Here is a 25,587-nt window from a genome sequence, read left to right as displayed (position 1 = left end):
CCTCAGCTGGGCTGTGTGTCATGGTTACAGCTAAAGAATAGAATTTAATCTCTTGCTAAAAGGGGGTTGCTGGTTTTTTTCTTTCTATGGAGGCTGTAATGCAAAGCTGTCTTCCCCATCTCAAGCCTTGGGCTTGCAGGTATGAAGCTTGTCTGCTGTCTCATCTCATAGGCATCCTGTGTCTGCTGCATGTCTGGGACAGGAATAGAAATACCCCTGAGAACAGGATTCCTTGTTGGTGTGATGGTGCTGCTGGAGGTACCAGCCACAGCATGTGGAGAATGGGCACTGTGGGAAGGGCTGGCCAAGCTGCTCTGCCTCCTTGAAAGGCCACGAGAGGCTAATCCCAGAGCAGCTGACACCTCCAGTGGGTTTGGGATGCTCCTGGAGCAGGTGGAGCCCCTCCCTGCAGCAGTGTGGGGCCCCTGTGGGGCAGTGGCTGCTGGGCAGCAGCACTCTGGGCCCTGCACATTTCAGGGTGCCCCAGCCCCCTTGGACTGGGCTCCAGGATCTGCCAGCTCTTCACTGGCTCTGTGCCATTGGAAACAAGAGAAGTCAGATGTGAAAATTAAATGGTCTTATTCATTGTTGTCCCACGTCTTTGCCTCCTGCAGTTTACCATTCATTTATCTGCAGAGATATTTGTGGCTGCTTTTGGCCTTGGAAAGGATGTTGGAGGATAAAGGACATTTTTTCTCTTGCTATGATATAGTGACAGAGCTGAGGGCAGACTCTTTTTTAGGTGTATTGAGGAGGACAATTATTCCTGTAGTATGAGCTCCAGGTCTCCAGTAAGCTGGGCTGCAATGGGAGTTTAAGACCTCTCTGTTTCCAGCACTGGACTGGACTTCTCCCCACTGGGTCAGTCTCTTGCTGACAGCAAGTTCACAGTGTTGGTCCTGCCTGGCTGCCAGAGCCCTGTGGAGGAGCTGTCTGGTGGAGTCACCCTGTTCCACTGACCTTCATCATCAGTCAATGTCCACTGTGTCTGTCTTGAGGCTTCTGACAGGACACAGATCCAGGAAACTTGACTGGGCAGCTCTTCCTCTGAAACTGGGCCTTTGCTACATAAACAACCCCAATGTTTCCTTGAAAGCACTTTCCAGGAAAATGTAGCAGCAGGGATCGGGTGGGTTCGTTTTCTGATGTGTGGTGTCACATCAGAAGTGACCCCAATGGCACACAGTCCCTGTACAGGTGACACTGGGACCACTGTATGTGCTGAGGGTCTGTGCCTGGATCTGCTCTGTGCTTCACCCTGGAGTGACAAGGGCAGAGCAGTGTCCTGCTGTCCTTCCCAGCCACATGCCCCCACGGTGGCACCACGTCCTGGTGTATTTTGCTGAAGTCTGATGGAGGATTCCTTCTGGCAAACAAAGCCCTTGAGCAGATAGTTGGAGACCTGCTCCTTGATCCCACCCTTGGATGCCACAAGCTCAGTGCTGCTCTGGGGCTGTGTCAGCGCTCACTGTTGGGTTATTTTTGGCTGGTGGTTCTTGTTTCACAAGGCCACTTCAGGTGAAAGCACTTGCTGGACTCACCCCAAGTAGCTGCCACAGTCAGTCTGTCCTGGGAGGCCACAGTAGCTGTTCTCAGCAATGCCTTTGAGCTGAGCACAGCAGAGGCTAAGCTGGTGACTGCCCTGGAAAGCCCTGCATCCAAGGATTGGCATTTTGCTGTTCCTAGGAATGTCATCCTCCAGCTGGTCTGGGGGTTGGACAACTGGCACAAGGAGTGGCTGCTTGAATGCAGTAATGCATTCCAAATCTAAAATTGTTCCCAGGCCAAGTGTGGAGAGATGGCCAAGTGGAGGAATAACTCCAGCCTTGGGCAATCTTCACAGTTTGGCTGGGATTTTCAGAGAAGTGTAGAGATGGGCTTTTTCCTGGAGAACTGATGGCACCATCTTCCTTGGTGTGTCAGGGTTTTAGAACTCTTGAGCTGGTTCTCTCCAAAACCATTTTGGCCGTGGTTGGGTGAGGAGGTGTCTGCAAGGAGCAGCTGATTTGTTCCCCCCATTTGCCCTTGCAGGAAGAACTTGCCCTGTGTGCTTTGGAGCTGTAGCAGCTGCCAGAGGCTGGGAGCAGGGGAAGGGATGGGGATGGACATGGTCAGAACATCACCAGCCTGCTTGAACCTCTGAGTGCCTTCAAGGGTTGGCACACAGCTCTTGGGCAGGGTTGTAACTCTGAAAACCTGTAGCCAAAGCCCCATAAATTCCTATCTGGAATGTCACTTGGACTGATGTTTTCTGTTGGACTGAGTCCAACAATTCCCACGTTTTTGCCATGGCCCCACTGTGCTTCCTGGTTAGGTCACTTAGAACTGTCACAGGTCCTCATTTGGAGCAAGGGCTCTGCATTCTGAGGATCCCCAGTGCTCCCTGTGGTGGATGCCATTGGTGCAGGTACCTGGGACACGTTGGGAGGGAGAACTGAAGATGAGCAGGAGGAGGGAGCATTGTGGATAGGCTTCTTTCAAAGCTGCTCATGATCTGTTTAGAGCTCCTTGGACTGTGCAATAGCTGGGCTGGTGTGTTTTCCAGCAAGCCCTGGAGACCCTTCAGGCTCTGAGAGACCAGGTGACCATTGTGGGAAGATGCCACTGCTGTGCTTGAGCAAGGAGTGGCTTCTTCCAAAGACACCTCTGATAAACTCTCTCTTGTGGGAACACCTTCAGAACAGTCTGCCTGGGTCATTCTCATTACCTTTCTTAAGCCACTCTGAATCACTTGTTACCTGTTCCCTATCCAGCCATTCACCCTCCACCATCCAGTGCCAAGAACAGGAAAAACCAAAATACCTCTGCTTCACCTGCTGCTTGGTACTTGGTGTTTATAAAGTCCTGGGAGGAAGCTTTTTGGAATATCCTGCAGAACACTCTAAGATTTCTGAATTTGATGTGGATGGTTTTTATTTTGTAGCTGGAGTTACACAACTGCTAAATTGAAAGGAGTGGAGGGAGAGGAGATCACTCATTTGGAAGCAGGAATAAATACAAGCAAGGTGGGAAATGAAGCCAAGAAGGCTTTTGGCACATAGCTGCCAAGGCAGGAAAATGGTCTGTTCCACAGTGAGCAGGTTCCTGAAAGCAGCAGGGAATGCTCTGGTGACGTTTAATGCTGTTGCTGGAGGCTGGGGTTTGCTGATAGCAGTACTGATGGAAGTACTGATAGCCTTGGAAGGCCAGGGAGTCATTGTCACATCCTGAATTCCAGACAGCAGGACAGAAGGGAGTAGGTCCCAGTGCCATGGGAACAGCATGACTAAGCCAGTGCCTTCAGCTCTGTGGCCTAAAACTGAATCTGTTCACTGGATGTGGTGAATGGAGCTGTGCTCTGGCCTCTCCCTTGTGTCCCTTTCCTAGTTAAGTTTCAGATCTTTGGAATACCTTCATGGCAGGTTCTGCAGCCTGGAGGGGCTGGGTGTGTGGGCAGACAGGTCCTGCACCCCTGAATCCTGCTACCCATACTTGTGGCTAAATGGTGGTCTGGGCTCTGAACTTGAAAGCTTCTGGGGACTCCTCAGGCCTGTGAACCAGGAATGTGGTGTTTTGGAGCCTGCAGGAAAAGCAGGCTGAGCTGTGAAGATGACAGCTTGGTGGTGGCTGGAAACTTTGTAGGTCAGAGCTAGTGGAGCCTCAGATGTGCTTGGAGAAGGCTCTGGGTGCGTGCCTGGGGTCTGTTGTGCTTGTTGGTTCAGAGCTGGGGTTGCACAGTGGCTCTTTTGTCAATGCCTGCTTGATTCCTGAAATGAACTCTTCCAGAAAGTGCCAGGTTTGCTCCAGATACCCCCTCCCTTGGGCCATGCATTGTTCAGGGAGTGCTTGTGATCCTTGAAATTCTTAGGGCATCAGAGCTGGAGACTCCTGGCCTCTGGGAGAACAGTGTGAGCAGTGGCACTGGGGACACATGGCTCTGGTCCTCCGTGTGCCTCTGTCACCAGGGGGAAAGCTCTGTGCTCTGCAGGGTCCGTGGTTATTTCAGCAATCCAAGCAATGAGTGCAGCTTTCCAAAGCTTCCTAGCACCCTTCCCAAAGGGGATAAAAGGTTGGAATATTTGCTTAATTGCCTTCTCTGAGTCTGAGGACTTCTCTTCCTCTCCAGATCAGACCAGACTGTGCTGCAACAGCTGAACCACTGTCAAATTTAATGCTAATGGAGATGGAACAGCCTGCTACAGCCTTTCCTGTGTTTGTTCATTTGATTTTTTTTTAATCTTATGGATAATGTCATGTTAAACAATGAAATAGAATATGGAGTAGCATTCTCTAACATGCAAAGCTTGTCTTGTGCCTCAGCCAACAGAAGTTTCCCAGCAATTTTGACTTTGATTCTTCAGTATTAGCATAATGTTGCCACATCTTGGTTTGTACATACTTAAGGGAGGAAATAGCTTCAATTGAATCTGGCTATTAAAATTTCTTGATGATTGTAGCTTTGAAGATGTAAATCTTGGGTGCTGGCTGCCTGACAGCCACTGTCCAAGTGGAAAGAGTGTTGACTAAAGGCTGGAATTTTTCACTGTGGGATGAGTCCAGCCTGATGCCTTCCCATCTCCCAGGTGCAGAGAGTGTTCACTGCTGTCTCCTCAGCTGCTGACACGTGTGCTTTCCCTGGCCCTATGGCTACAGGGTGGGGTTTGTTTTCAGCTTACAAAGAATCCCTCGTCATCTGGGTGTGGGGAGGGTTTTTCATAATGTCCTGGGAAAACCACCTCTGCTGCTCCTGGTGGCATCACTAAATGCTTGCCCTTGCCTAAAATAGCAGAATATCTTCCTGTGAGCAAGGGAGAGTAGCAGATTTCCTGCATCAGGTAAAATTTGGGATACAGTAGCTGAAAACTATGATAAAAATCCTGATGCTGAACCAAGTGATGGAGAAATTAATTCTTACCTTGAGGGGGATTTTGTTGGCAGTGATGGTGGCAATTTCTCAAAATTTTAGGTAGGCTACAGAATTGTTGGTTGCTCATGTTCTCAGGGATGGAGCAATTCCCTGGGAGCCCCTTTTGTGCTGGGGAGCTCAGCGATTGCTGCCATCAGCACAGGCCTGTTCCTGTTATCACATGCTGTGCTGACAAGCTGCTGGCTGCCATCGGTGTTTTCAGCACCCTCTTGGCCAGCTCTTCTGTGAACAGTGTTTAGTGGCACTCTTAAAATGATGGTAACCCCTCCACCCTGCTCCCAGGACTGTCCATAAGTGGGAATGTGCCAATAATGCTTCAGCAACTGGGTAGTGTTTGCAAAACTTCTGTGGACCAAGCTGTGGGCTTGGTTGTCCCAAAGCTTAGGGTGTGATTCTGCTGTAGGGGAGCAACTCCTGTTCCTGGAGCTGTCAAAAAGTCCTGGACAAAAGTCCTGGTGGGCTGGGGGAAAGCATGGGGGCAGTCCCACAGTGACAGTGCTGTTTTACCATGCTGGCCTAACACACTCCCCTTCCTGAGATGGCAAGACTTGGGTTATTGCACTTACTGTTGTGCTTAAGGTGCATCTCACTGCCTGTACATGGAGAACTTGAGGTGTGTCTCCTGTGGCACGTGAGCAAATGCTTGGGAATGACTGGATGTGGGGCTTCAGCAATCAGCATAACCTAAAATAGCCCATTTGAGCTGCTGAGCTCTGACACAGATACGAGATTGGAATTGCCATGGTTTCCATATTTCTGGCCATATGGATTTTGACTGGCTGTGACTTTGAGGAGGTGTGCTGAGATTCCCTGGACTTCTGCAGTGGCAGGGAAGCGAGTTAAAAGTATCTACATATGCCATCCTCCAAGTGATATGGCAGTGCATGAAGTGAAGTGATGGTGAAGGCAGGGGATATTTCATGCAGTGCATTTGCTGGTGGAACTTCTGCAGGAGATTCTAGAAACTGCTGGCTTGGAGAAAAACTAAAAAGACCTCCCTAAATCATACACTAAACTTGTATGATTAATACTAATATCCTTGGTGCACTTAGGAGTGGCTACAGTAGTCGATGCATGGTGGATTTGCCATCATTCCTTACGTGTCTCTTCCCAAAGCATCCCCTCCTCTGCTTTGCAGAGCAGCTGGATAACATCCCATGTGGAGGAGGGATAGGAGAGCAGCCTGTCACCTGGTGGCACTGGCTAATTCCTGTCTGGTTCACATTTTTGCTCTAATTCCATGTCTGTGCTGGAGAACCCTGAGCAAACCTGCAGAAAGGGCAGCATTTAACAGGGAGAGGGACACAGGGACAGGTCACTGCTGTGGGACAGGAATTCTGTGGTGCCCAGTTTCCCCTCTCTGCCTGTTTTCCATGGTCTGGCATGTGCCATGCCTCTCTCCTGGAGACACTGGGGGCTGCAGAGCCCAAACCAGCCCAGACAAAGCTGCAGAGTGCAGTTGGCAGAACAGACCCTGCAGTCCCAGAGCAGCAGAATCAACATTTTGGGACTGGCACAGTGAGTGTTGAAAAGCAAGGAGGGATGGAGCCTGCTTGCAGTAAGTGCCATTCCTGAGAAATACTCTCTGGAATGCAAGTCTCTCCATATCTCCAGCTCCTGCTGAGAGGTCCCTCTTGTCTCTGACCTGCTGACTGATGGTGTTAGAGCTGCCCTGGGCACTGTGTGGCTGTGCTGCTGCACTGACCACCTGTGTGTGTGGTCAAGTCCAGTGGACACTTCCTTGTGCTGCTTCTGAGCTTTATTTTCCACATCTGGGTGAGATGCTGCAGGCACAGGTCCCTGCATCAGGAAGATGAAGTGGATGATGCTTCAGTGCACCAGCAGAAAGGATTGCTGCTCTTTTTGTGGCAGCACCTTTTCAGCACAGCTTGTCTCAGTGTCTGAGGAGCTTTTGGTCTATACGTGGTCACTAAGCTGTGGTCCATGAAGTTCTGAAGTGGTCCTGGTATCTCCTGGAGCCCTGGGAGTGCTGGGTGCCGAGCTGCTGGGCAGGTTCTGTGAGGTGCTGTGTGCTCCAGTCTGTCCAGTCTTGCATTCTCTTACCTGTCACTGGCTGCAGGAAAGTCCATGGGACCTGTTCCAATGCCAGGGGCTGATGGAAGTGCCTGCTCTCTCTAGAAATCCTCTGTGGCACAGATGGTTCAGAGCTGAGCCATTTCCTGATGGCCCTCTGAAGAGGCCTCTGCTCTGTGCAGATGTGTAGGCAGGGTATCTGCAAGGCTTCCTTGCCTTCTGCAGAGGCAGGAAAAGCAGCAGTGTGGGTTCTCCATGTCCCCTATTCCCATGTTCCAGTTGCTGTGTGCACAGAAATGTTTCAGCCCCTCCATCCTGGCATCCCCACTGTGCTGCAGCCAGGGACCTGCTCCTTCCCCCTGTGCCTGCCATGGTTCAGCCTGGGGTCAGAGCCCTCTGGAGCTGAGTGAGGAGGTCCTGAAGTGAGGAGGAGGAGAGGTCTGTAGCAGACAGGCTGCTGGGTGATGCAGCAAGTCCTGGGCCTCCTGACTTGGTGGCTCCTCAGCACTGTGGGACCCCATTTCTGCATCCTCTGCAAGGCCAGCAGAGAGAAGTGGTGTGGCCTTAAGGCCCAGCTGAGCTCCTGTCACCCAGAGCTTTCTACTCCTACAAAACCTGCCATGAGATCAGAATTCCACTGGCCCTTCTCCCATGGCCTCTGCTCACCATCCTGTGCTGCAGGGTGCCCATGTCCAGGGGTCTGGCTGGGGAAGAGCTGTGTGTGGCCATGGGGATCGAGCTCCAGGCCTGCCTGGGTGGGCTCTCAGCTCCTCTGGCAGCCCTGGCTGTGCTAGAGGAGCCAGGCAGGATGTGGCAGCAGGAGAAGTCACTGGTGACTGTCACGGTCCGGGTGGACACCAGGATTGTGGCTGTTGATCAGAGATCCCAGGGCTCTGTGAGCTTGGGCTCCCACTCTCTGCTGTTTCACCTCTTGGGTGTGAAAAGCATCAGCCCTCACTAGTGAGGGTTTTGGAGGGGATAAGCACATCCTGAGTCCCAGCCCAGAGCAGAGGAGCACTGAAGTGATGGACCAGCCCTTCAGTCCAGCCCCTCTGGGGTGGAAGAAGTGTGAGCAGTGAGCTGGCACAGCACCCCATCCCTGGGGATCAGGCACCCCCACACACCAGTTCTGCTAGTCCTGGGACAATGGCTTTTCTCTTCCCAGTCAGTGACTTCTTGAAGCAGAGTATTTTTGCTTGGGGACCTTGGTGGTTGTTAATGAATTAACCCCTGGGGCAGGGAGAGGCAGGGAATGCTCCTTTTGGCTGCTGCCCTGTGCTGTCTGGGTTGAAGACCTGTCTGGGCCTCCAGGACAGGAGGACACTTGATGGATGTGTGGCTGGAGCAGGGTGGAGCTGCTCACCATGGCTGCAACGAGCTTACAAACCCCTGACAATTGCTTTGGGGAGGGTGGGGAGCATTCACAGTGTCTCCTGTAGCACACACAGCAGCCCCAGTGTCAGCTGCTGCAGCTGGGTTTGGGAGTGCCTGTGGCTGGTGTCCCTTGCAGCATCTGCTGTGTCCCTGCTGACTCTGCAGCAGGCTGTGCTGAAAGAAGGGATGGCCAGATCTGTCAGGAGCCAGCAGTGTGAGGTACCCTATTTTTAACCCCCAGCATTCTCTGGGGGGTGTCTTCTGTTGCTTCATGCCTCTTTTAAAAAAATGTGTGACCTTCTACAAGTGGCTTTTTTTTTAAAAAAACAACATGCCTTGCCTTCCCAGTCCAATAGTTCTCAATGTATCAGTGCTTATTATCATTTCTGTGCTCAGGAATTCTAAACTGGAGCATCTCCATGATGCTTAAACGTCTGGTACATTGAAAAATCCAGAGTCCCTCATGTAAAGAGTTCACAGCCCTCAGCCTTTCCTTCTCTGGTTAAATGTTCCCTCCCAAAGTACAGGGACTGGGTCTGTAATCAGAACTGTCTGCTGAGTGTCCCTGTGCCTGCCCCAGGCATCCCTCACACCCTGCAGGGTGGCTCTGAGGTGTGACCAGTGCTGCAGCCCTCCCCAAGGGCATCACAGCCCATCAGGGAACACAAATGGTTCTACAGAGCATTTTGTGGTGCATTTCTGGATGAGAGCTCTACTGTTATTCTACAAATACACAGCTGATGCTCAGAGGGAGCCTTTGCTTCTGCATTTGCTTCTGACTGCAGCAGTTGAGAGATGCTCCCTTCAGTTTGAGGTCCTTTATCTGCAGATATGTCCAGTGTTTTCATCAGTCATATGCAGGAACATGCAGCACTTGGCAGTGGTGAGGGGAGTGCAGGGCTGTCCCTTTTCTCCTAATGCCAACTATCAGATGGACAAAAGGGTGATAAAACATTGTCCTACCAGCAGAGCCTCTGGGGTGTACAGGAGTGCTGTGGCCAGGCTGTGCTGGACCCAAACAGGAGCAAGGGGTAACCAGTCTCTCACAGCTGTGGCTCACTGCTCACTGCTCCAGCGCTTGGAAGGGTTTCCCAGCTGGGCAGCAAATATCTATTGGCACAGGTCTGTTAATGCTGTGACAGCCTCACAGCTGCTCAGGGGGGGCTTTCAGGCCACGTGCTTAAAGCTAAGAAGTTACTTCTTTGTGTAACAAAATTCCAGGTCACTGAAATGCAGTCTCCAAAGCCAGTATTGGCTGTGCCAAGGGGGAGCTGCAGGGTGGGGCTGGATGAGGCTGCTCCAGAGGAGCTGTGGTGCTCAGGAAGGGCATCTCCCCTCTCTGTGCTTATCTCACAAGTGAATTGATGCTGACCAGGGGGAAATAGCCACTTCCCATGGGTCAGGAAAAGTGACTGGGGTATAGTTGAGTGAGGGCTGCTCATCATCTGTAGCTGCTGGTGAGAAGAGCTGCAGTGTTTGGAGTGATACTGCTGCCTTGGAGTGTCAGGGTTTGACCCCAGCCTGCTGCCCATCACCTCTCCTTGGTCCCTGCTTCAGACCCTCCTGCCTTTTGCTGTGCTCCCTGGCACTGCTGGGATGCTCCTGCCTCTGCCAGGAGTCCCTGTGGGGTGAGGGTGTCCCATGGCACCAGGGCCTGGCTCTCTGTCCTGGGAACAAGAGGATTATATGGTGGGAGAAGTGACAAGCCTGCAGTGGCCCCATTGTCCCAGCTGCCATTCCAGCCATGCCCAAGCACTGCTGCTCTGCCTGAGCCGTGGTGGGGCTGAAAGCTGAGGATGGGGAATGTTGAATTTCTCCTCTGGCCTCCTTCAGAAGTACTCAAGGTGATTTGGGTGTCTGGGCTGGGTTTATGCAGGGCTGTCACAACAGGTGAGAGGGCTCTTCCCTGGTGCTGCTGCCTGGGAGGAGCTCCTGGGGAATTCTCTGTCCTCTGACTCACAAGCACAGCCTGGCTTGTGTGGGGGCTCTGTGACAAGCAGAAGCAGCTGGTGAAGCGTTCGTGGTGTTCCTCAGGATCATCTGAGAGTTAAAGGGCTGGGCTGGTCACTCTGCAGGGATCCATGGGCACCACCACAGAGGTGGCACATGCTTTGGCCTGTGCTCTGGGGAGCTGCTTGTGGCAGGATGCTGCTGCTCTTGGGGTCACCCTGCAGCTGGGAGTGAGGGCTGGCAGGAGAGCCCACAGCCCATTCATGTGTGTCTCTTACTTCTCTGTAGTATCAAGGGGAGATTTTTAGTTTTTCAAAAAGTTTTCAAAGCTCACTGCTACTGAGATTTACAAAGGGAAGGCACTGAGGGAGAGGAGGTATTTACAGCATTTCCATATACTCTGAACAAATGCAGTCATTTGACTTTGCTTTCTGGGAGTTGTTTGGTTTAATCACTATAAACCTTCTTTTAAATCTCCTCCAGCGCTCTAAAGACAGTCATTCTGTCAGGGCAAGAGGTGGCATCTTCACCACCATCATCTTTGTGTCTAGATGGAAATATATGGGAGCCATGTGACTTTTCACATGGGCAGATAGTGATAGGACAAGGAGAAATTGTTTTAAAGAGGTGAGATTTAGGTGGGATATTAGGAAAAAAATCATCCCTGGAAGCGTTCAAGGCCAGGCTGGACAGGACTTGGAGCAACCCGGGGTAGGGGAAGGTGTCTCTGCCCATAGCAGGGGTAGGTAAAAGAGGAGTTTTATGGTCCTTCCAACCCAAGCCTCTTTGATTTCTGACCTCTGTGATTTTCCTGTTGACTAACAAAATTTGGGTGGGTTGCTCAGCAGTGCCTCTAACTGGTGGGGGTATCTTGACCTTCAGTGTGCAGGAGGAAAATCGGGTCTGAAGTGATTATTGTAAACCATAAAATCAATGTGTCCATATTGTCTTCAGTATGAATTGTCACTGGGGCTCATTTCCATTTGGACTCTCTACAAATAAAACATCCTACAGTTCATTACAGCTCCAACCTTGAAGTGTTCCTCGAGCTAATGAAAATCAGAGGTCAGGTTGCTTGGAATGCAGCTGTTCCAGTTCTCTTTGCTGTTGGAAACTGCCTCCCAAAGCAGCTCCTTCCAGCCTGGAGACCCTGTGGCAAAGGCCAGCCCAAAGCCCTGCAGCTGGAATCTCCACAGGGATAATGCCACTGATGCCATTTGCTGCAAGATTATTCTATGGTTGTTTTATTTAAAAGGCAAATGAGCTTGCCTTGTAGGAGAGATTATTTGAGAGCGTTGTGCTTTATGTGTGAGGAAATGAGGTCGATATCTTCAGCCCTTCCCATGGGGAAAGGGGGGTGCATGGAGCAGGATGGGGATAGCAGCCAGCCCTGACGTTTGAGGCCAGGGAAACTTGTCTCCACAGCTGTGACTGGGGGCCTTTGAGGTGATTTAACAAAAATAAGGATGGTTTGAGTAGGTCTTTGAAGTTCCCAGAATGACTGGAAATGTTTCCAGGCTGTACTGAATCAGCAATAGCAGCAGAACACTGGCACTTGAGGGCAATTGTGGTGCTTAAATCTGACCCCAAATACTTTGGCTGTGACCCTGGTGGTGCTGCCATATACCAGCCTGGTGGGGTGGGAACAGGGGCTGCATTTCACATTCTCTTGTGACTCGAGTTTTAGTCTTTCAAAAAGCAAACACCTCTGGAGGGAGGGGGAGAGGATCCCACCATGCCCAGCTGGTTTTTGAGGGTCCAGAGGACTTTCCAGTATAAGACTCTGCAAACAGCTCCTCTCCTGCCCAGGGCTGCATCCTTGAGAATTTCCCGAGCCCCTGAGGGCAGGTGCAAGGTGCTAATTTGGAAACATGCTGCTTTCTAAAAATAATTACAGAAGGAAGACTGTAAACAAACATCCTCCTCCCCAAAATCAATCATCCACAGCACGCTGTGAATTCCAACTGCTTGCTGAAATAAGCTTTAGAAGATCCTGTGAGCAGGAAGAGCTCACTGCTGCAAAACTGGAAGAGTAAGCATGACTTCCATGTTCTTCTGTTGTTCCACACCTTTTTGGAACAGGGGTGATGTTCCCAAGCAAACTGAGCTGATGGTCCTGCACAGTGAGGTCCTGTTCCAGTGCCCACAGGAGTTACAGTTCTACATGGCAGCACAAGCTGATTTTAAAATATAAAAGGCTGTGACCATAGCAAGTCCAGAAAAGATCCATGCCTGCTGAGCTGTAGCCCTTTGGAGGGGTAAGTCAGCAACTGGAATGCTCCTGACTGGTGGGATTGGCCTCAGAGTCAGGAGGGAATGCTGCCTGCTTCTGCTATGGAAACACTGGGATGTTCTTGTCTTCTCAAGATTTGTCTCCTCTCACAGACTGAGGAAGCACTGAGCCTTAGTTCAGCCTTGTGTGGAGGGCCAAGGACAGACTGTTCTGGATGGGCTTGCTCTGATTTTGGCTTTTGAAGCCCATTCTAAGAAGGTGTGGTTTCTGAGTTTGCTGGGCAGTCAGAAGTCCTGTTTTATGTTTGCAGAGGGTTTCAGTGAGGTTAATTTGCAATTGCACTGACTAATGCATTCCCAGTTCTTCAAAGCTCCTGATCTTTTGTGTTTGTCACTTGCAATGTTTCTTAGAGCCTTATACTTCTTTAGTTCAGGTAGTGAACCCTTTGAGCACAGATACATGAACAGGGCTGTGTTTTGTTGGTCCTGGGTCTTTCTCTTCCAGCAAAGCCTGTGCTGCCCTTCAGCCAAGCCAGGTGGCACAGAGGGATCCCAGGAATGTGCCAAGGGAATACTGTGGTTTCCCCCCTTGAGAGAGCAGCAGTGTTCATGCTGTCTGCTGGTAAGTGGGCAGTGACTTTGGGTCTGGCTTACTGACCCTGCACACTGATGTGCCCCAGAAACTCTGTGCTGCTGTGCCCTCCCCTTGTTCTGCCTGACCAGACTGTTTGATGTTAAATAGCCATCAATTTCCCCAGGAATTCCTGGCAGTGTCCCCAGCAGCTGGGAGCTGGGCTGAGCTCCTGGTGACCGTGCCAGCCAAGCCAAGGGCTGTTGCCAGTCCAGCTCCAAGCAGGGGCTGTGTCACAGGGGCTGTGGGTACCAGGGCACCCTGGGCACTGTCCCTGGAGAAGAACAGGGGCCATGTGAAGGGATTTAACCAAAGAGAAATGTGACATGCTGTCACCTCTGCCAGTTGGGGTGGCTCTGCCTTGTCCTGGCTGCTGGCTGCTGTAGCCCTGGTGCAGGAACAGGAGTAACCTGTTGTTTTGGGGTGTAGCCACAGCTGATCCAGGGGTGCCTCTGCCATGGCTCTGGTCAGGCTGCTCCTACACTGCCCCATTGGGATGGGCTGTGTGAGTCAGGCCGTGGGACTGGGCCAAGAAGTTGCTGCTGGAGAGGACGTTCCATGTCAGGCAGCTCTGGCAGGGGGACCACGGTCACCTCTCACCTGTGTGAGGCAGAGAGTGATGGGTGGTGGGATGGGTCCTCTCCTGCCATCAGGACACTGCTCAATTTGTGCTGGCCTTGGTGTAGTGGCCTGAGGGAACTGGAATGAGTTTGGTGCAGATCCAGGCTCGAGGCAGCTGGGTTGGCAGCCCTGCACTGGCCTCTCCTCCTCTGCCAGCAGACCATTATGGTGCTGCTCAGCATCTCTGGGCACAGAAATGCTGCTGGAAACACACATCTCCTCCTCTGTAAGTCTGCCCTTCTAGTTCTTCCTTTGAAGAAATGCAGCTTTAGCTCTTAGTGTGGTGGATAGTGGGATGTGTAAATGCAGGCATGTCCACATACTGTCAGTAAGGGCAGATCTGTGATTGCCCCACAGGGAATGTGGCTCTGTTGGAAATGGTGAGGCAGGCGTGGCATGGGGAGTAACTCCAGGTCTCTGGGACTAAGGAGGCTGCTGGCAAGGACTAGAATGTGTTGTGGGGTGCAAGGGAAAAGCAGTTTGGGATTGCACTGGACTTAACAGGAGGAGCCAGAGTAGGATAAGAAAGGGAGTCTGGTGATTTGGGGTGGACTGAGAGTACAGGGGTAGGGGGATAAAGGGGGCCAGCTGTGTGTGGGAAGGTGGCTGGTCAGTGTGTTTGGCCATGCCCTGCCCAGTGCAGCCTGTCCTGCCTGCACAGCAGCTGAAATGGGACTGTGGCCTTAGGAGCTTGTATATCCTGGGCAGACTGAGAGCCTAAACATGGCTGCTATAGAATCCACACAGATTTTACTTGTATTTTATATGTATTTTCACTGATGGACTTCCATGTTGTCCAGCCAGAGAAAGGAGCAGGCTGCTGTCCTGGTTCCTGTGGCCAGCCACTTGAGTGGGATGTGTGTGTTTTGTGTCTGCTAGGCACACATCTCCAGCCTTGCTGCCACTTGGATCTGGGGCCATGGAGTAGCAGCCTCACCCTCTTGGGCTGTTGCATCCAGACAATGTCTTTTCCTCTGGCATGGAGCAGCTGGGCTTGTCAGGGGCTTCAAATGTGTGTTCCTGCCATCAACATCTAACAGATTTTATGGCTTCTTTCCATTTTTATAGGAAAAACCATCGCCCTGATCCAGACATTGAAACTTGTCAACTGATGGGACAAAGAACTGAGACACTTGGCTGTACTAGGACACTAAATCATAGGGTTTAGCCAAAAAATACTTCTCCACTGTGGAGGCTTACACCTGCCAAACCCTGTAGCATTCTTGGGAGGCTTTTCTATCCCTCTTCTCCATTTCCAGATTCCACGCATCATGGTATTCCTTTTGACTTCTTTTGCAAGCTAGCTCTGGCTCTGCCTTCGCTTCCCCTATGCTTTGGTGTGGGTCCCCGGCGTGAGCTGCTGCCTGTGGGCTGGTTCTGCACCTCTGCCTCCAGCTGCTGCTCGGAGGCTCCTCTTGGATGTCGTGACTGACCTGCTTTTTCTCTCTCTTCCACCGTATCTCTTTCCCTCCAACCTGTCTCCTGCGTTCTCCGTTCTCCCCTCCATCCCTGCAGGTTCATCATGCCTAGTGGCATATAAAAAGACTCCACCTCCCGTCCCACCTCGGACCACGTCCAAGCCATTCATCTCTGTCACTGTGCAGAGCAGCACTGAGTCGGCACAGGACACCTACCTGGACAGCCAGGACCACAAGAGTGAGGTCACCAGCCAGTCAGGGCTCAGCAATTCCTCAGACAGCTTGGACAGCACCAGGACACCCAGCGTGACCAGGGGCAGCATCGTCACTCCAGCCAGAGACACTCCAGAGTTACCTCAGAAAAATGCAACTTTGAAAAGTGACAAAGGGACTCTGACTAACGAAGAGCCTAAAGTGGAGAATATCCCCAAAAGAAAGCTATCATCTATAGGAATACAAGTATGGAATAGTTTGTTCTCCTTTGTCCCAAGGAATGTCCTTGCCCCATCCATTTAACGTGTGCCTTCTCTGTGACCAGGTGTGCATCTGAGCTCACTTAGAATAGCAAGAGCCACTCACTGCCTTGTCTGAATAACTGTCTGTGTTCCCAGGGTGAGAGACAGCAGCACTTTCCTTTAACAGCCCAGAAAGGACTAAGCTCTTTTAGTACAAATTTTAAATGTTTTCTGGAGCAGAGGGGCCATGTTAACTGGGTGAGTCCCTCTGAGGACACCTTTGGCCACTTATCTGCCTGTGCCCTGTACTCTGTATTGCTTCCCATCAGTCTGCTCCTTGTCCATCATGGTTCTAGGGACAATTCTTCCCTGAGAGGTGGGTCCTTCTGCTTGATGTCCATGTGCAAAGGGCTGCTGCAGTGCCAAATGATCCCAGGCTGCAGGCAGGAGGGAACAATTCCTTGCTGCCCAGCATTCCCAGCAGGTTGGTACTTCCCTTGCTGGAAGCATTTAACCGTGGGAATCGATGGAAACAAGCTGTGATAACACAGTGAAATGAGAACCCAGTGAGCAGTGTAAATCCATGCTTTAGTCAGCAAAACGCATCCTCTGGGGCCATGCCCTCCTCTGGGACAGGTTTCTCAGTTACAGGTGGCTGTGAGCTGTGGTTCTGTGCTAGGTGCTGGTTACCAGCAGAGGAGAACTTGGGCAGCTCCAAGAGCAGGATCCAAGCTTTGAGCTGCTGTGTGTGTGCTGAACAAGTTCTCCACCAGGTTTACAGCAAGGCCAGCTCAGTACAGGTGACAGTGGGGGCCTCTCTGTAAGGCTGGTGGGACAGAACACCTGGAAGGACAGCAAGGGGAGAGAAACAGGAGAGGCTGACTGCCTTCCTCTGCTTTTCCTTTTCTGAGCTGGTTCCTAAGTCACCTGGATTTCTTTCCTAAAACCTTCTAACCCTCTTATCCAGAGCCATGGAGGGTGTCAATCCCTGGGAGAGAGGCTTTGCTGTCAGTCTCAATCACCCTTCTGTCCTCCCTTGAATGCCGTGGCCCCTGACTGTGTGGGATGTCACAGGCATGGGGACACACCCCCAACCCTGGGCTCCTGGCACAGGTGGTGGCAGCAGCCTGGCAGGACACAGCCCTGGTGCTGAGGTGGCTGCAGAGCTGAGCAGTAGCCCTGCAGAGCTGAGCAGTAGCCCTGCAGAGCTGAGCAGTAGCCCTGCAGAGCTGAGCAGTAGCCCTGGGCCTGTCCTTAGCCAGCCCCCCTGTGTGGTGTCGACATGCTCTGTGTGCACACTCCTGCTCTGCTAATGTGGATTCCAGCCACAAGTTCTTGTGTCTGTTTTGTCTGTATTTTTTTTTGTTCAATAAGGTTGACTGCCTTCAGCCAGTGGCAAAAGAGGAGCCTCCTCCACCAGCCACCAAATTCCAGTCCATCGGGGTACAGGTAGAGGACGAGTGGCGGTAAGTGAGATGCAACTTGTGCAGTTTCCTTTTATTTTAAATTGTGCTTCCCCAACTTGTGCTTAGACCTTCTTCCCTGCTTTGTGCCACTGAGTGGTGTTGAATGGGGCCCACTGAGAGCTCTTCCTCCACAGCATACACCTGCTGCAAAAAGCACTTGTTCTCTAACAGCAAAATCAATGGGAGCTTGAAATTAAAAAATTCCAAGCAGTAATTATAGACGTGCATCGGCCCTCTCATCTGAACAGCCGATTGCAGTAAGCAGGCAACCTTATAACTCCGTCTGTCTGAGTGTGTGGTGTGTCTGTGTGTGAGCAGGGGCAGGGAGAGGCTCTGCTGTGGCCATGGATTTTGCTGTCAGTGTGGGAGGCCGGCCTGGCCGAGCTCTGCTGTTGAACGATGGCTTTTGATCCCTGCAGAAACAGCCACTCCCGCAGCATGTCCTCCAAACAGGACACAGACTCTGACACGCAGGAGCCAAATAACTCCAGCTGTAAATCATCTGAGAGAAGCCTCGCTGAGTGCCCCCAGCACAACAACTCTGTTGGTGTTGATGCCTCCACCAGGCAACCAGCCAAGCCCTCACAGATTAAGAGAAACCTCTCCTATGGAGACAACAACGACCCGGCCCTGGAGCCTTCTTCTCTCCCTCCTCCTGACCCCTGGCTCGAGAGCTCCTCCACGTCGCCATCGGAGCCGGCGCAGCCGGGGCCCTGCCGGCGGGATGGCTTCTGGTTCCTGAAGCTGCTGCAGGCAGAGACTGAGCGCCTGGAGGGCTGGTGCCGCCAGATGGACCAGGAGACCAAAGAGAACAATCTCTCTGAGGAAGGTGCGTGTGGGCAGCGGCTCCTCCCTCCAGAAGGAGTTTGGAGCTGAGTATTGGGTCAGTTAAATTGTGGCTGCCCCATCCCTGGAAGTGTCCGAGGCCAGGTTGGACGGGGCTTGGAGCGGCCTGGGATAGTGAAAAGTGTCCCTGCCCGTGGAATGAGATGAGTGCTAAGGTCCTTTCCCTCCCAAGCCATTCTGGGGTTTTATGAAAGTGCTGACAGCCCACAGAGACACAGCATGGAGATGAGGATGGAACAAGGAATGCTTTTTCCTTGGAAAGGGTAACATAGTTTCCTGTAGCAAATGGAGTAAGAAGGAATGCTCTGATGCAGTGTAAAAGACATACAGGGGATGGTGTGCCTTCCAACCACTCAAAACTGCTAAAAGCTTAAATAGATTTAATCTTAAAAAAGGTTAAATGGAAAAAGCTTTTAGGGAGGCTGTGGTTTTCTCCCTGCATCCCCCATTACTCTCAAAGGGGCAGGGGAAAGTTTGGCTGGCAGTGGGGCAGAAGGAGCACCACTTCAGAGCTCATTTGCTCAGTTCAGTCGATGAACTTGTCTTTATAGGAAAGAGGAGGTTTCTAACTCACTGAGTTTGTACTGGATACATCAAAAGCATGGAACAGGGATCATGAGGCCAGTTGATTTTATGGGGTTCTGTCCAAGCTGGGCTTGTTCCTTTTATTTTCAAATGCCTTGGCAAAATCTGGGTTTTTTGCAGTGGGAATCATGTCTCTGGTACATACAGAGTGACAGGAGTGGGTGATGAGGCTGCAGAGGTCAGGATCTTTGTGTGGAGCCTGGTTTTGATGTTTCTAAAACCTGAGAAAGGTGAAACAAAGGTGAGGCTCACTTTTAGCTCACTGTCAGTGCTGGGGCTCCAGGAGCTAATCCCCAATCCGATTCCCTGAGTTGCTGCCCTGGCTGCCAGGGGGCCAGGCCATGCCAGGGATCTCCCTGCCTCGGGGCTGGCCTGGCTTCACCTGTGGCCAGGAAAGACAGCACAACCTGCATGGCATTGTTCTGTGACTGCCAGGCTGCTTGATCATCTAAGCCTTGGTGGGTGGGAGAGCCCAGGGTGTGCTTGTCCAGCCAAGATCTCCCCAGCAGGTTCAGGGGCAGTGGCAGAGCAGGAGCAGGACTCAGGTGGTCTCTGTTGGTGATGCAGCTGCAGGCACATGGGGCTCTGAACCTGCCTCTGGAATGGAAAAATCCAGACTGTATTTCCTCTAATGAGCAGAGGAACGTGTCCATGCCCAGAGGCTGCTTAGAAAACCCATTAAGAGCTGCCTGCATAAAGGGTGCTAAAAGCCCTGGCCTGTCTGTTAATCCCTGCTGGTACAGGGAGGCTGGAGATAGTCCCTGTGCCATCTTTCCCCTGTGCAGGCTGAGAGAGCAGGCTGGGATCTCTAAGCAGGTGCCAGCAGACCTCATTGAGGTGGTGCTGGTGGCTCCTCTGAGGGCTGAGGGCAGTTTGAGGAGCTCTCTGGATGTTGTAATGTCCTCAGCCAGGTCTGTGTTTGGCCTGCCAGAAGAAGCAATGGCAGACAAATGTAGTTTCATAACATCTTGTTCCTGAGAGCAGTTAGTGCCTTGAGGATCTCTGAAATTCCTTTTCTGATTACTTGAGTGTTTCTTTGCTCCAGAAATGCTGGAGCTCATTGCTACAATTAATAGTCTGTTCAACTCAGGTCTTTTCCCTTTTTCTTTTTTTTTTTTTTTTTTTGGTCCCCCACAGTCTTGGGAAAAGTCCTGAGTGCAGTGGGCAGTGCACAGTTACTAATGTCACAGAAGTTCCAGCAATTCCACGGCCTCTGTGAACAAAACTTGGTGAGTCTGGATCTCTTTCTCCTGGTTTCTGAGGATGCCTCTCTTTCAGCAGCACTACAAGGACTTGGTCAGGTGTTAAAAGGCTCCTGTCCCTGTGAACACAAAGCCAGTGCAGCTCTGGGAAGGGCTGGATTAGCACAGAGGTGCCTCCTGCTTCTGAAGGGCTTTTTGAGACAAACCCCTGAGGGTTTGGCTGGGCCAGATAAATCTGCTCTTGACCACACATGCTCCCTTTGCGTGTGTGACTGGTGACACTGTCCCAGGTCACTGGGAATTGATCTCTGAAAGGGAATGCAGGGGGTTTGCCCTTGCTCGGAGCTGACCTGGGCTAATGGGCATTGATGGAATCTGTGGTTTAGTTTTCCCCTCAAGCTTTATTGAAACATGGATTATACAAACTTCCTCAGAGGCAAATTCCCCTTTAGATGTAAAATAATCTTGAAGAGACTTGAGGAGCAGCAGGGGGTAAAGTGCTGATCCCAGCGGAGCAGCAGCACCAGCAGAGCTTTGTGTGAGCTGCTCGGATCTGATCCCACGTTCTCCAGGGTTTGTGGTGGTAGTTCAGCTCTCTGGGAACTGGGAAAATCCTGTTCTTGGAAGAAACTTAAGCTACTTAAAATTTTTCAACCCAGCCTGAGAAGTACTGATGCTTTCAGGTTGTTTTGGGCAGAAATGTAGCAAAATAATTTTGCTCATGAAAGTTCAGTTTGGCTCCTTGAGTGCTGTACATCCAGGCATCAGAGCTGGGTATCAATTTCCATCATTTCCCTCCCTAAAATCAGGGTCTCTGTGTAAGAACCCAGTGTTGCTCTGATTGCCACGCTGGGCACGTGCTGTTGGAGGTTCCTGCTGTAGGGTTAGTTCCAGCACTGGGTGTCTGGTTCAGGATTACTCTGCTGGGAGGAGGAGTGCAGTCAGGACCTGCTTCTTGAGCTTGGCTGAAATCATTTGGGCTGTAAATGATGGCTTTGTGTGTCCATGCTTAGGGCCAGTGTCTCCTGTGGGTTCTCGCTGTGTTTGCTTGCAGGCAAACATGAAAGGGGTGAAGGTTCTGTGCACACTGCTCTGCTGGGTGTGTTCTTTCTGAAATGGTGTTTTTAATGCTTCCCCTTCTAGAACCCTAATGCAAATCCCAGACCCACAGCCCAGGACTTGGCTGGATTTTGGGATCTCCTCCAGTTGTCCATTGAAGACATCAGCATGAAGTTTGATGAGCTGTACCACCTCAAAGCTAATAGCTGGCAATTGTCTGAGACACTGGAGAGGAAGGTGAGTGAGGGGCACTGGGGAGTGGCCAGAACACCTTGTACACATTTGAGGTGCCTGAGGTCTGGTTTTGTCTGCAAACAGATGCTCTCAAGGGCTTTTGCCATCCTGCACTTGTCATCTTACAACCTCACAAGGCACCAAGGCCATTCCTCTTGAGCAGTAGTGGGAACAGTTTTACACAAGGGGAAAAGGTGTTGGATGGAGAGAGCCCGGAGTGGTGAGCACTGATGCAGGGGCCTCAAGTGTTCCTAGCACTGTGCAGATGGATTTAACTACCCAAGTAATGTAAAAAACAACTTGAACCTTTGGAAAATGCAGGAGAGGTGGTGTCCTGGCTCTGTCAGTAAGGGTAGGGAGGACCATGGCTCAGGCCAGGGTGGCTTATTAAAATTTTGCAGTTCCACATCAAGTTGTGTCTTCATGCTGCCTGTGCTATGCTCTGAGCTACAGCTGAATGAGACAATCTCTGAACTCCAGGCCATTCCAGAAGAGCCCTGTACCATGAAAGCTGCGTGGAGGGGAGGGTTAGGCTGGATAACAGGAAAAGGTTCTTCCCCCAGAGGGTGCTGGCACTGCCCAGGCTCCCTATGGAATGGGCACGGCCCCGAGGCTGCCAGAGCTCAGGGGGCATTTGGACATCACTCCTAAAGACAGGGTGTCATGCCAGGGCTGGATGAGTGATCCTGGCTGTGGATCATGAGCCTCTGGATTGTGGACTCCCATCCCAGGAAAGGTCCATGGCCATGTTGGACAGGGTCTAGTGGAAGGTGTCCCTGCCATGGCAGAGGGGGTAGAACTGGATGATCTTTGCAGACCATTCTGTAATTCCATGATTGTTGTGGGTCCCTTCCCATTCAGGACATTCTGTGATTCCATGAAATGCAGGATGGCTCATTGTAGAACCCAGGGCTGCAGATTTTGAGGGGTGTTTTGCTGCAGAGCTGCTCTCCCCAGCATGATCCCAGTCCCTCCAGCAAGGCCCTGCCAGGGCCGAGCCGGCACCCAGCTCCACACGTTTATATCAGGTCTGGGTTTTTCCTTACTGTCTCCCTAAAGGAAGAGAAGAAACCACCCCCTCCAGTGCCAAAGAAGCCGGCCAAGTCCAAATCGCAGCTGAGCCGGGACAAAGGCTCCGACTCGGACAAGCAGCGTCAGGAGGCGCGGAAGCGGCTGATGGCGGCCAAGCGCGCGGCGTCCGTGCGGCAGAACTCGGCCACCGAGAGCGCTGACAGCATCGAGATCTACGTCCCCGAGGCCCAGACCCGCCTCTGAGCCTGGCCAGGGCCAGCCCGCGGCTTTTATAAGTCATTAAATGGAAAAAAAAAGGTTCTCTTGAAACTAGTGTGATTTATTCAGTCTAGAGACAATGAGCCATCCTTGAAAAGGGCTCCTGAGTTGGCTTTTTTTCTCTCTCAGCTTTAAGTAATGAAGATTTTAACAAAAAAAAACCACAAAAAATACAAACAAACAAAAAAAAAATGCCCCTCGTTTTTTCCCCAGCTGTGGTGTTGCTGAATGGACTGGACAGACTCCTGGGAACTCCAGCCCCTCAACTTGGAACTTCAGTCTTTTTACTTGTTCTATCTCATGAGAATTATTAGCTTGTTTACAAGAAGAGGACAAGAAAACACGAAGCCTTGAGCACTTGCCATGCTGTGTTCTTCCTCCTCCTCAGATCTGTTCTGCCCTTCTCATCCTTTATTTTTCCCTCCTCCTGCTCCCATTCTCCCACCCTTTGCATGGTTTCGGTTCCCGTGTCTGGACCCCCCTGTCCCCGCAGAGAACACCTGTGGTGTGTCATTCCTGCTGCCCTCTCCAGCCAGCAGCCTCCTGGCCTTTGTGTTCTTGGGATGGGGATGTTGGGGCAGGGGAGGACGGGCACAAGGGGCCGTATCCTCGGTTTATTGGAGGGAGAGGAGGCCGGGGCTGTGGAATGTGGGGTTGAAGCACAGCCCAGAAGCAAAATGTGCAATAAATCTGGTGCAGGGGCTGCCAAGAGCCAGACCCCGCTCCGGGCACAGGAGCAGAGCTGAAGGACCACAGAGCACGAGCCACATCACTGATTTCCCTCCTCCTCCCATTCCGACACCATTTTCCTTGGCTGGCTGCTGGTGAGGGCTGCAGTGGGGGCTGTGGGGTCGGTGTGTCCAGGAGGAGGGGTGTACATATGCACATATACACTTAGTAGTACCTGTATAGTAATTCCTACACACGGATCCTGCCCACGCCGCCGCCGGGGTGGGCAGATGTATAGCATATATTTTTACATGTACTATATCTAGATGTGTGTCCAAGTGTGTGTAAAAATATATACCCTGTGTGTAAGCAGATGACTATTTTTTCCTTATCTCCCTGCTCTCTGGGTAGAGGAAGGATTGCTAAATATTTTTTAGCCCATTTTTTTTCCCCTTTGTAGGTCTCCTTTCTGGTCTGGCTCTTCGGAGCCAGAGCTGCCACCCCTTGATTCTTTGCCACCCTCTCACACTGAAGGTTTTTGTCCCATCCTGAGGGATCTTGCTGGGGATTGGTTTTTTGTGGGTTTGGTTTTTTTGTGGGGGTTTTGTTTTTTGGGGGTTTTTGGGTTTTTGTTTTGTTTTTTTTCCTCTTCACATGTTTGAACAAGTTGGGAGATTGTGTGCTACTGTCATGGGGGTGGAGGTGGAATCCCAGTGGTTTCAGTGAGAGTGTTGGTGATCCAGAAGGCAAAAAATAAATAAAAGTGAAATCCTGAATGATGCCTGCTGCCCACTGTGTGCTGTTCATGAAAGCTGCTCTCAGAGGTCTCTGCCCCAGCCAAAGAATTCCAAAGCTTGGCTGTGCTGGGATTCACATTGGGCTGGAGCTGGGGGTCAGGCTCTGATCCCAGGGGACGAGGGGAAGCAGCCTCAGGTTGCTCCAGGGGAGGTTTACGCTGGATACTGGGGAAAGTCCTTGAAGGAAGCTGTGCTCAGGGCTGCCCAGGGCAAAGGGAGAGTCGCTGGCCCTGCAGGTTCGTGGGCACGTCGGGGCTGGGACTCACCTTGGAGGCCCAAAGATGCCATGGGGACAGAAACATTGTTGGGTTGCGCTGTTGAGTTTTGGGGCAGATTGTAAAGATGAAGCTTTTGGGATCTCTGGTAGAGAAGGGGAACATCAAGGAAAGGTGGGGGTTAATTATTTTATCATTTACTCTTCCCAGCTGCTGCTCAGAGCACTCAAACGATCCTTGCTGCCCTGGGCAAGCAAGGCTTGCTGAAAATATTTATGTTCTTACATAATATGGATTTGTATATTTATGTGCATATATTTTAACATGCAAGTGAATTTATAAAGCTGTAAAAATTAATTCATTTTAATACGTTTTTGTAATTTATAATTAATGCAATATTTTAAATTCACCTACATCTATTAAAATACATACACAAATACAGAGGTAGAGTTACATATGTCTATATGCATATACATATAAATATGTATGACACATGAACAGAAATGTGTTATAGATATTTAAACACGCCTTTTATAAATCAGAGAACTATTTGTTGTAGCTATTTAACACCCCTTTTATAAATAATTTCATACCCACGCCTTGTATCCACCCGTCTGGGCCCACAGGATGCGGGCAGCCAATCACGGGGCTGCCTGAGGTCACGTGGGGAGGGTGGTGTCACGAGGTGGCTGCCTGCCAATCACAGGGCGGCGTGACGTTAAACAAAATGGCTGCGCCCTGCCATAAGATGGCGGGTGAAACAAAATGGCCGCCCCCAGAGGATACAGGGGGTGTGGCTGCGTGTCAAAGTACTTCCGGGTCCTATCAACCAATCACAGCGCAGCACGTGCCGCTACGGCGGCCGGGAGGGGGCGGGGCCTCTCCTGCTCCGTGCCCAGCTCTTCTAGCAGGGCCGTCCCTGCCTCAGTGTCCCGTGTCCCTGTGAGGGGTCCATGTTCCCCTGTCCCGTGTCCCTGTCCCCGTCCCGGCCGGGCGCTGCAGCCCCGCTCTCCCGGCTCCTTCCGCGGCTTTCCCGGAGCAGCCCCGGCCCCGCAGCGTTTCCCGGGAACCTTCGGGAATGTCCCGCGGCGCCGGCTCGGCTCGCCCCGCCCGGCCATGGCCCGGTGCCCGCGGTGAGCGGGGCATCCCCGGACACAGCCCCGCACATCCAGCCGGGGCTCGGGGACCCTCGGGGACCCTCGGGGACCCCGGGCCTGCAGCGGTCCCCGCTCCGTGCGCTGTTTCGGGCACAGCCCGGGCCCGCCCCGGCCATGGCGGGGCAGCTGCGGGGAGGGGCCCGGAGCCAAAGCCACTCGGGGGGAGCTGGGGCAGGGCTGGCAGCGGCGTTCCAAGAATGAAAGGTTGGGAGAGCTGAGAATGTTCAGCCTGGAGAAGGGAACGCTCCGGGGAGACCTCAGAGCACCTTCCTGGGCCTACAGGGGCTCCAGGAGAGCTGGAGGGGGACTTGGGACAAGGGGTGGGAACGGAGTCACATTAACAGAGATGGGATTAACAGGATAAATGGGATATTGGGAAGGAATTGCTCCCTGTGAGGGTGGGCAGGCCCTGGCACAGGGTGCCCAGAGCAGCTGGGGCTGCCCCT

General features: G+C 51.8%; 1 protein-coding gene across 9 annotated transcripts in view; it reads left to right on the top strand.

The window, feature by feature from the left end:
- The window catches only part of DLGAP4 (DLG associated protein 4), a 127,635-nt gene extending 103,883 nt beyond the window's left edge, over positions 1-23,752 (top strand). For 7 of the 9 annotated variants that reach the window (XM_015647434.2, XM_015647436.2, XM_015647435.2 and 4 more), the window contains 6 exons: positions 15,264-15,625; positions 16,996-17,087; positions 17,507-17,916; positions 19,656-19,747; positions 20,864-21,016; positions 22,073-23,752. In XM_015647434.2, the coding sequence (XP_015502920.1) occupies positions 15,264-15,625; positions 16,996-17,087; positions 17,507-17,916; positions 19,656-19,747; positions 20,864-21,016; positions 22,073-22,288 (1,325 nt within the window). In that variant the 3' untranslated portion in view covers positions 22,289-23,752. Of the gene's footprint in view, positions 1-14,335; positions 15,626-16,995; positions 17,088-17,506; positions 17,917-19,655; positions 19,748-20,863; positions 21,017-22,072 lie in introns of those variants that run through there. The other 2 variants (XM_015647439.3, XM_015647438.3) reach the window with 2 other exon arrangements.
- Positions 23,753-25,587: the final 1,835 nt, after the last annotated feature.

This window comes from Parus major, chromosome 20, assembly GCF_001522545.3.
Source record: "Parus major isolate Abel chromosome 20, Parus_major1.1, whole genome shotgun sequence".
NCBI classification, from domain to species: Eukaryota; Metazoa; Chordata; class Aves; order Passeriformes; family Paridae; genus Parus; species Parus major.
This window is presented reverse-complemented; position numbering and strand designations above follow the sequence as displayed.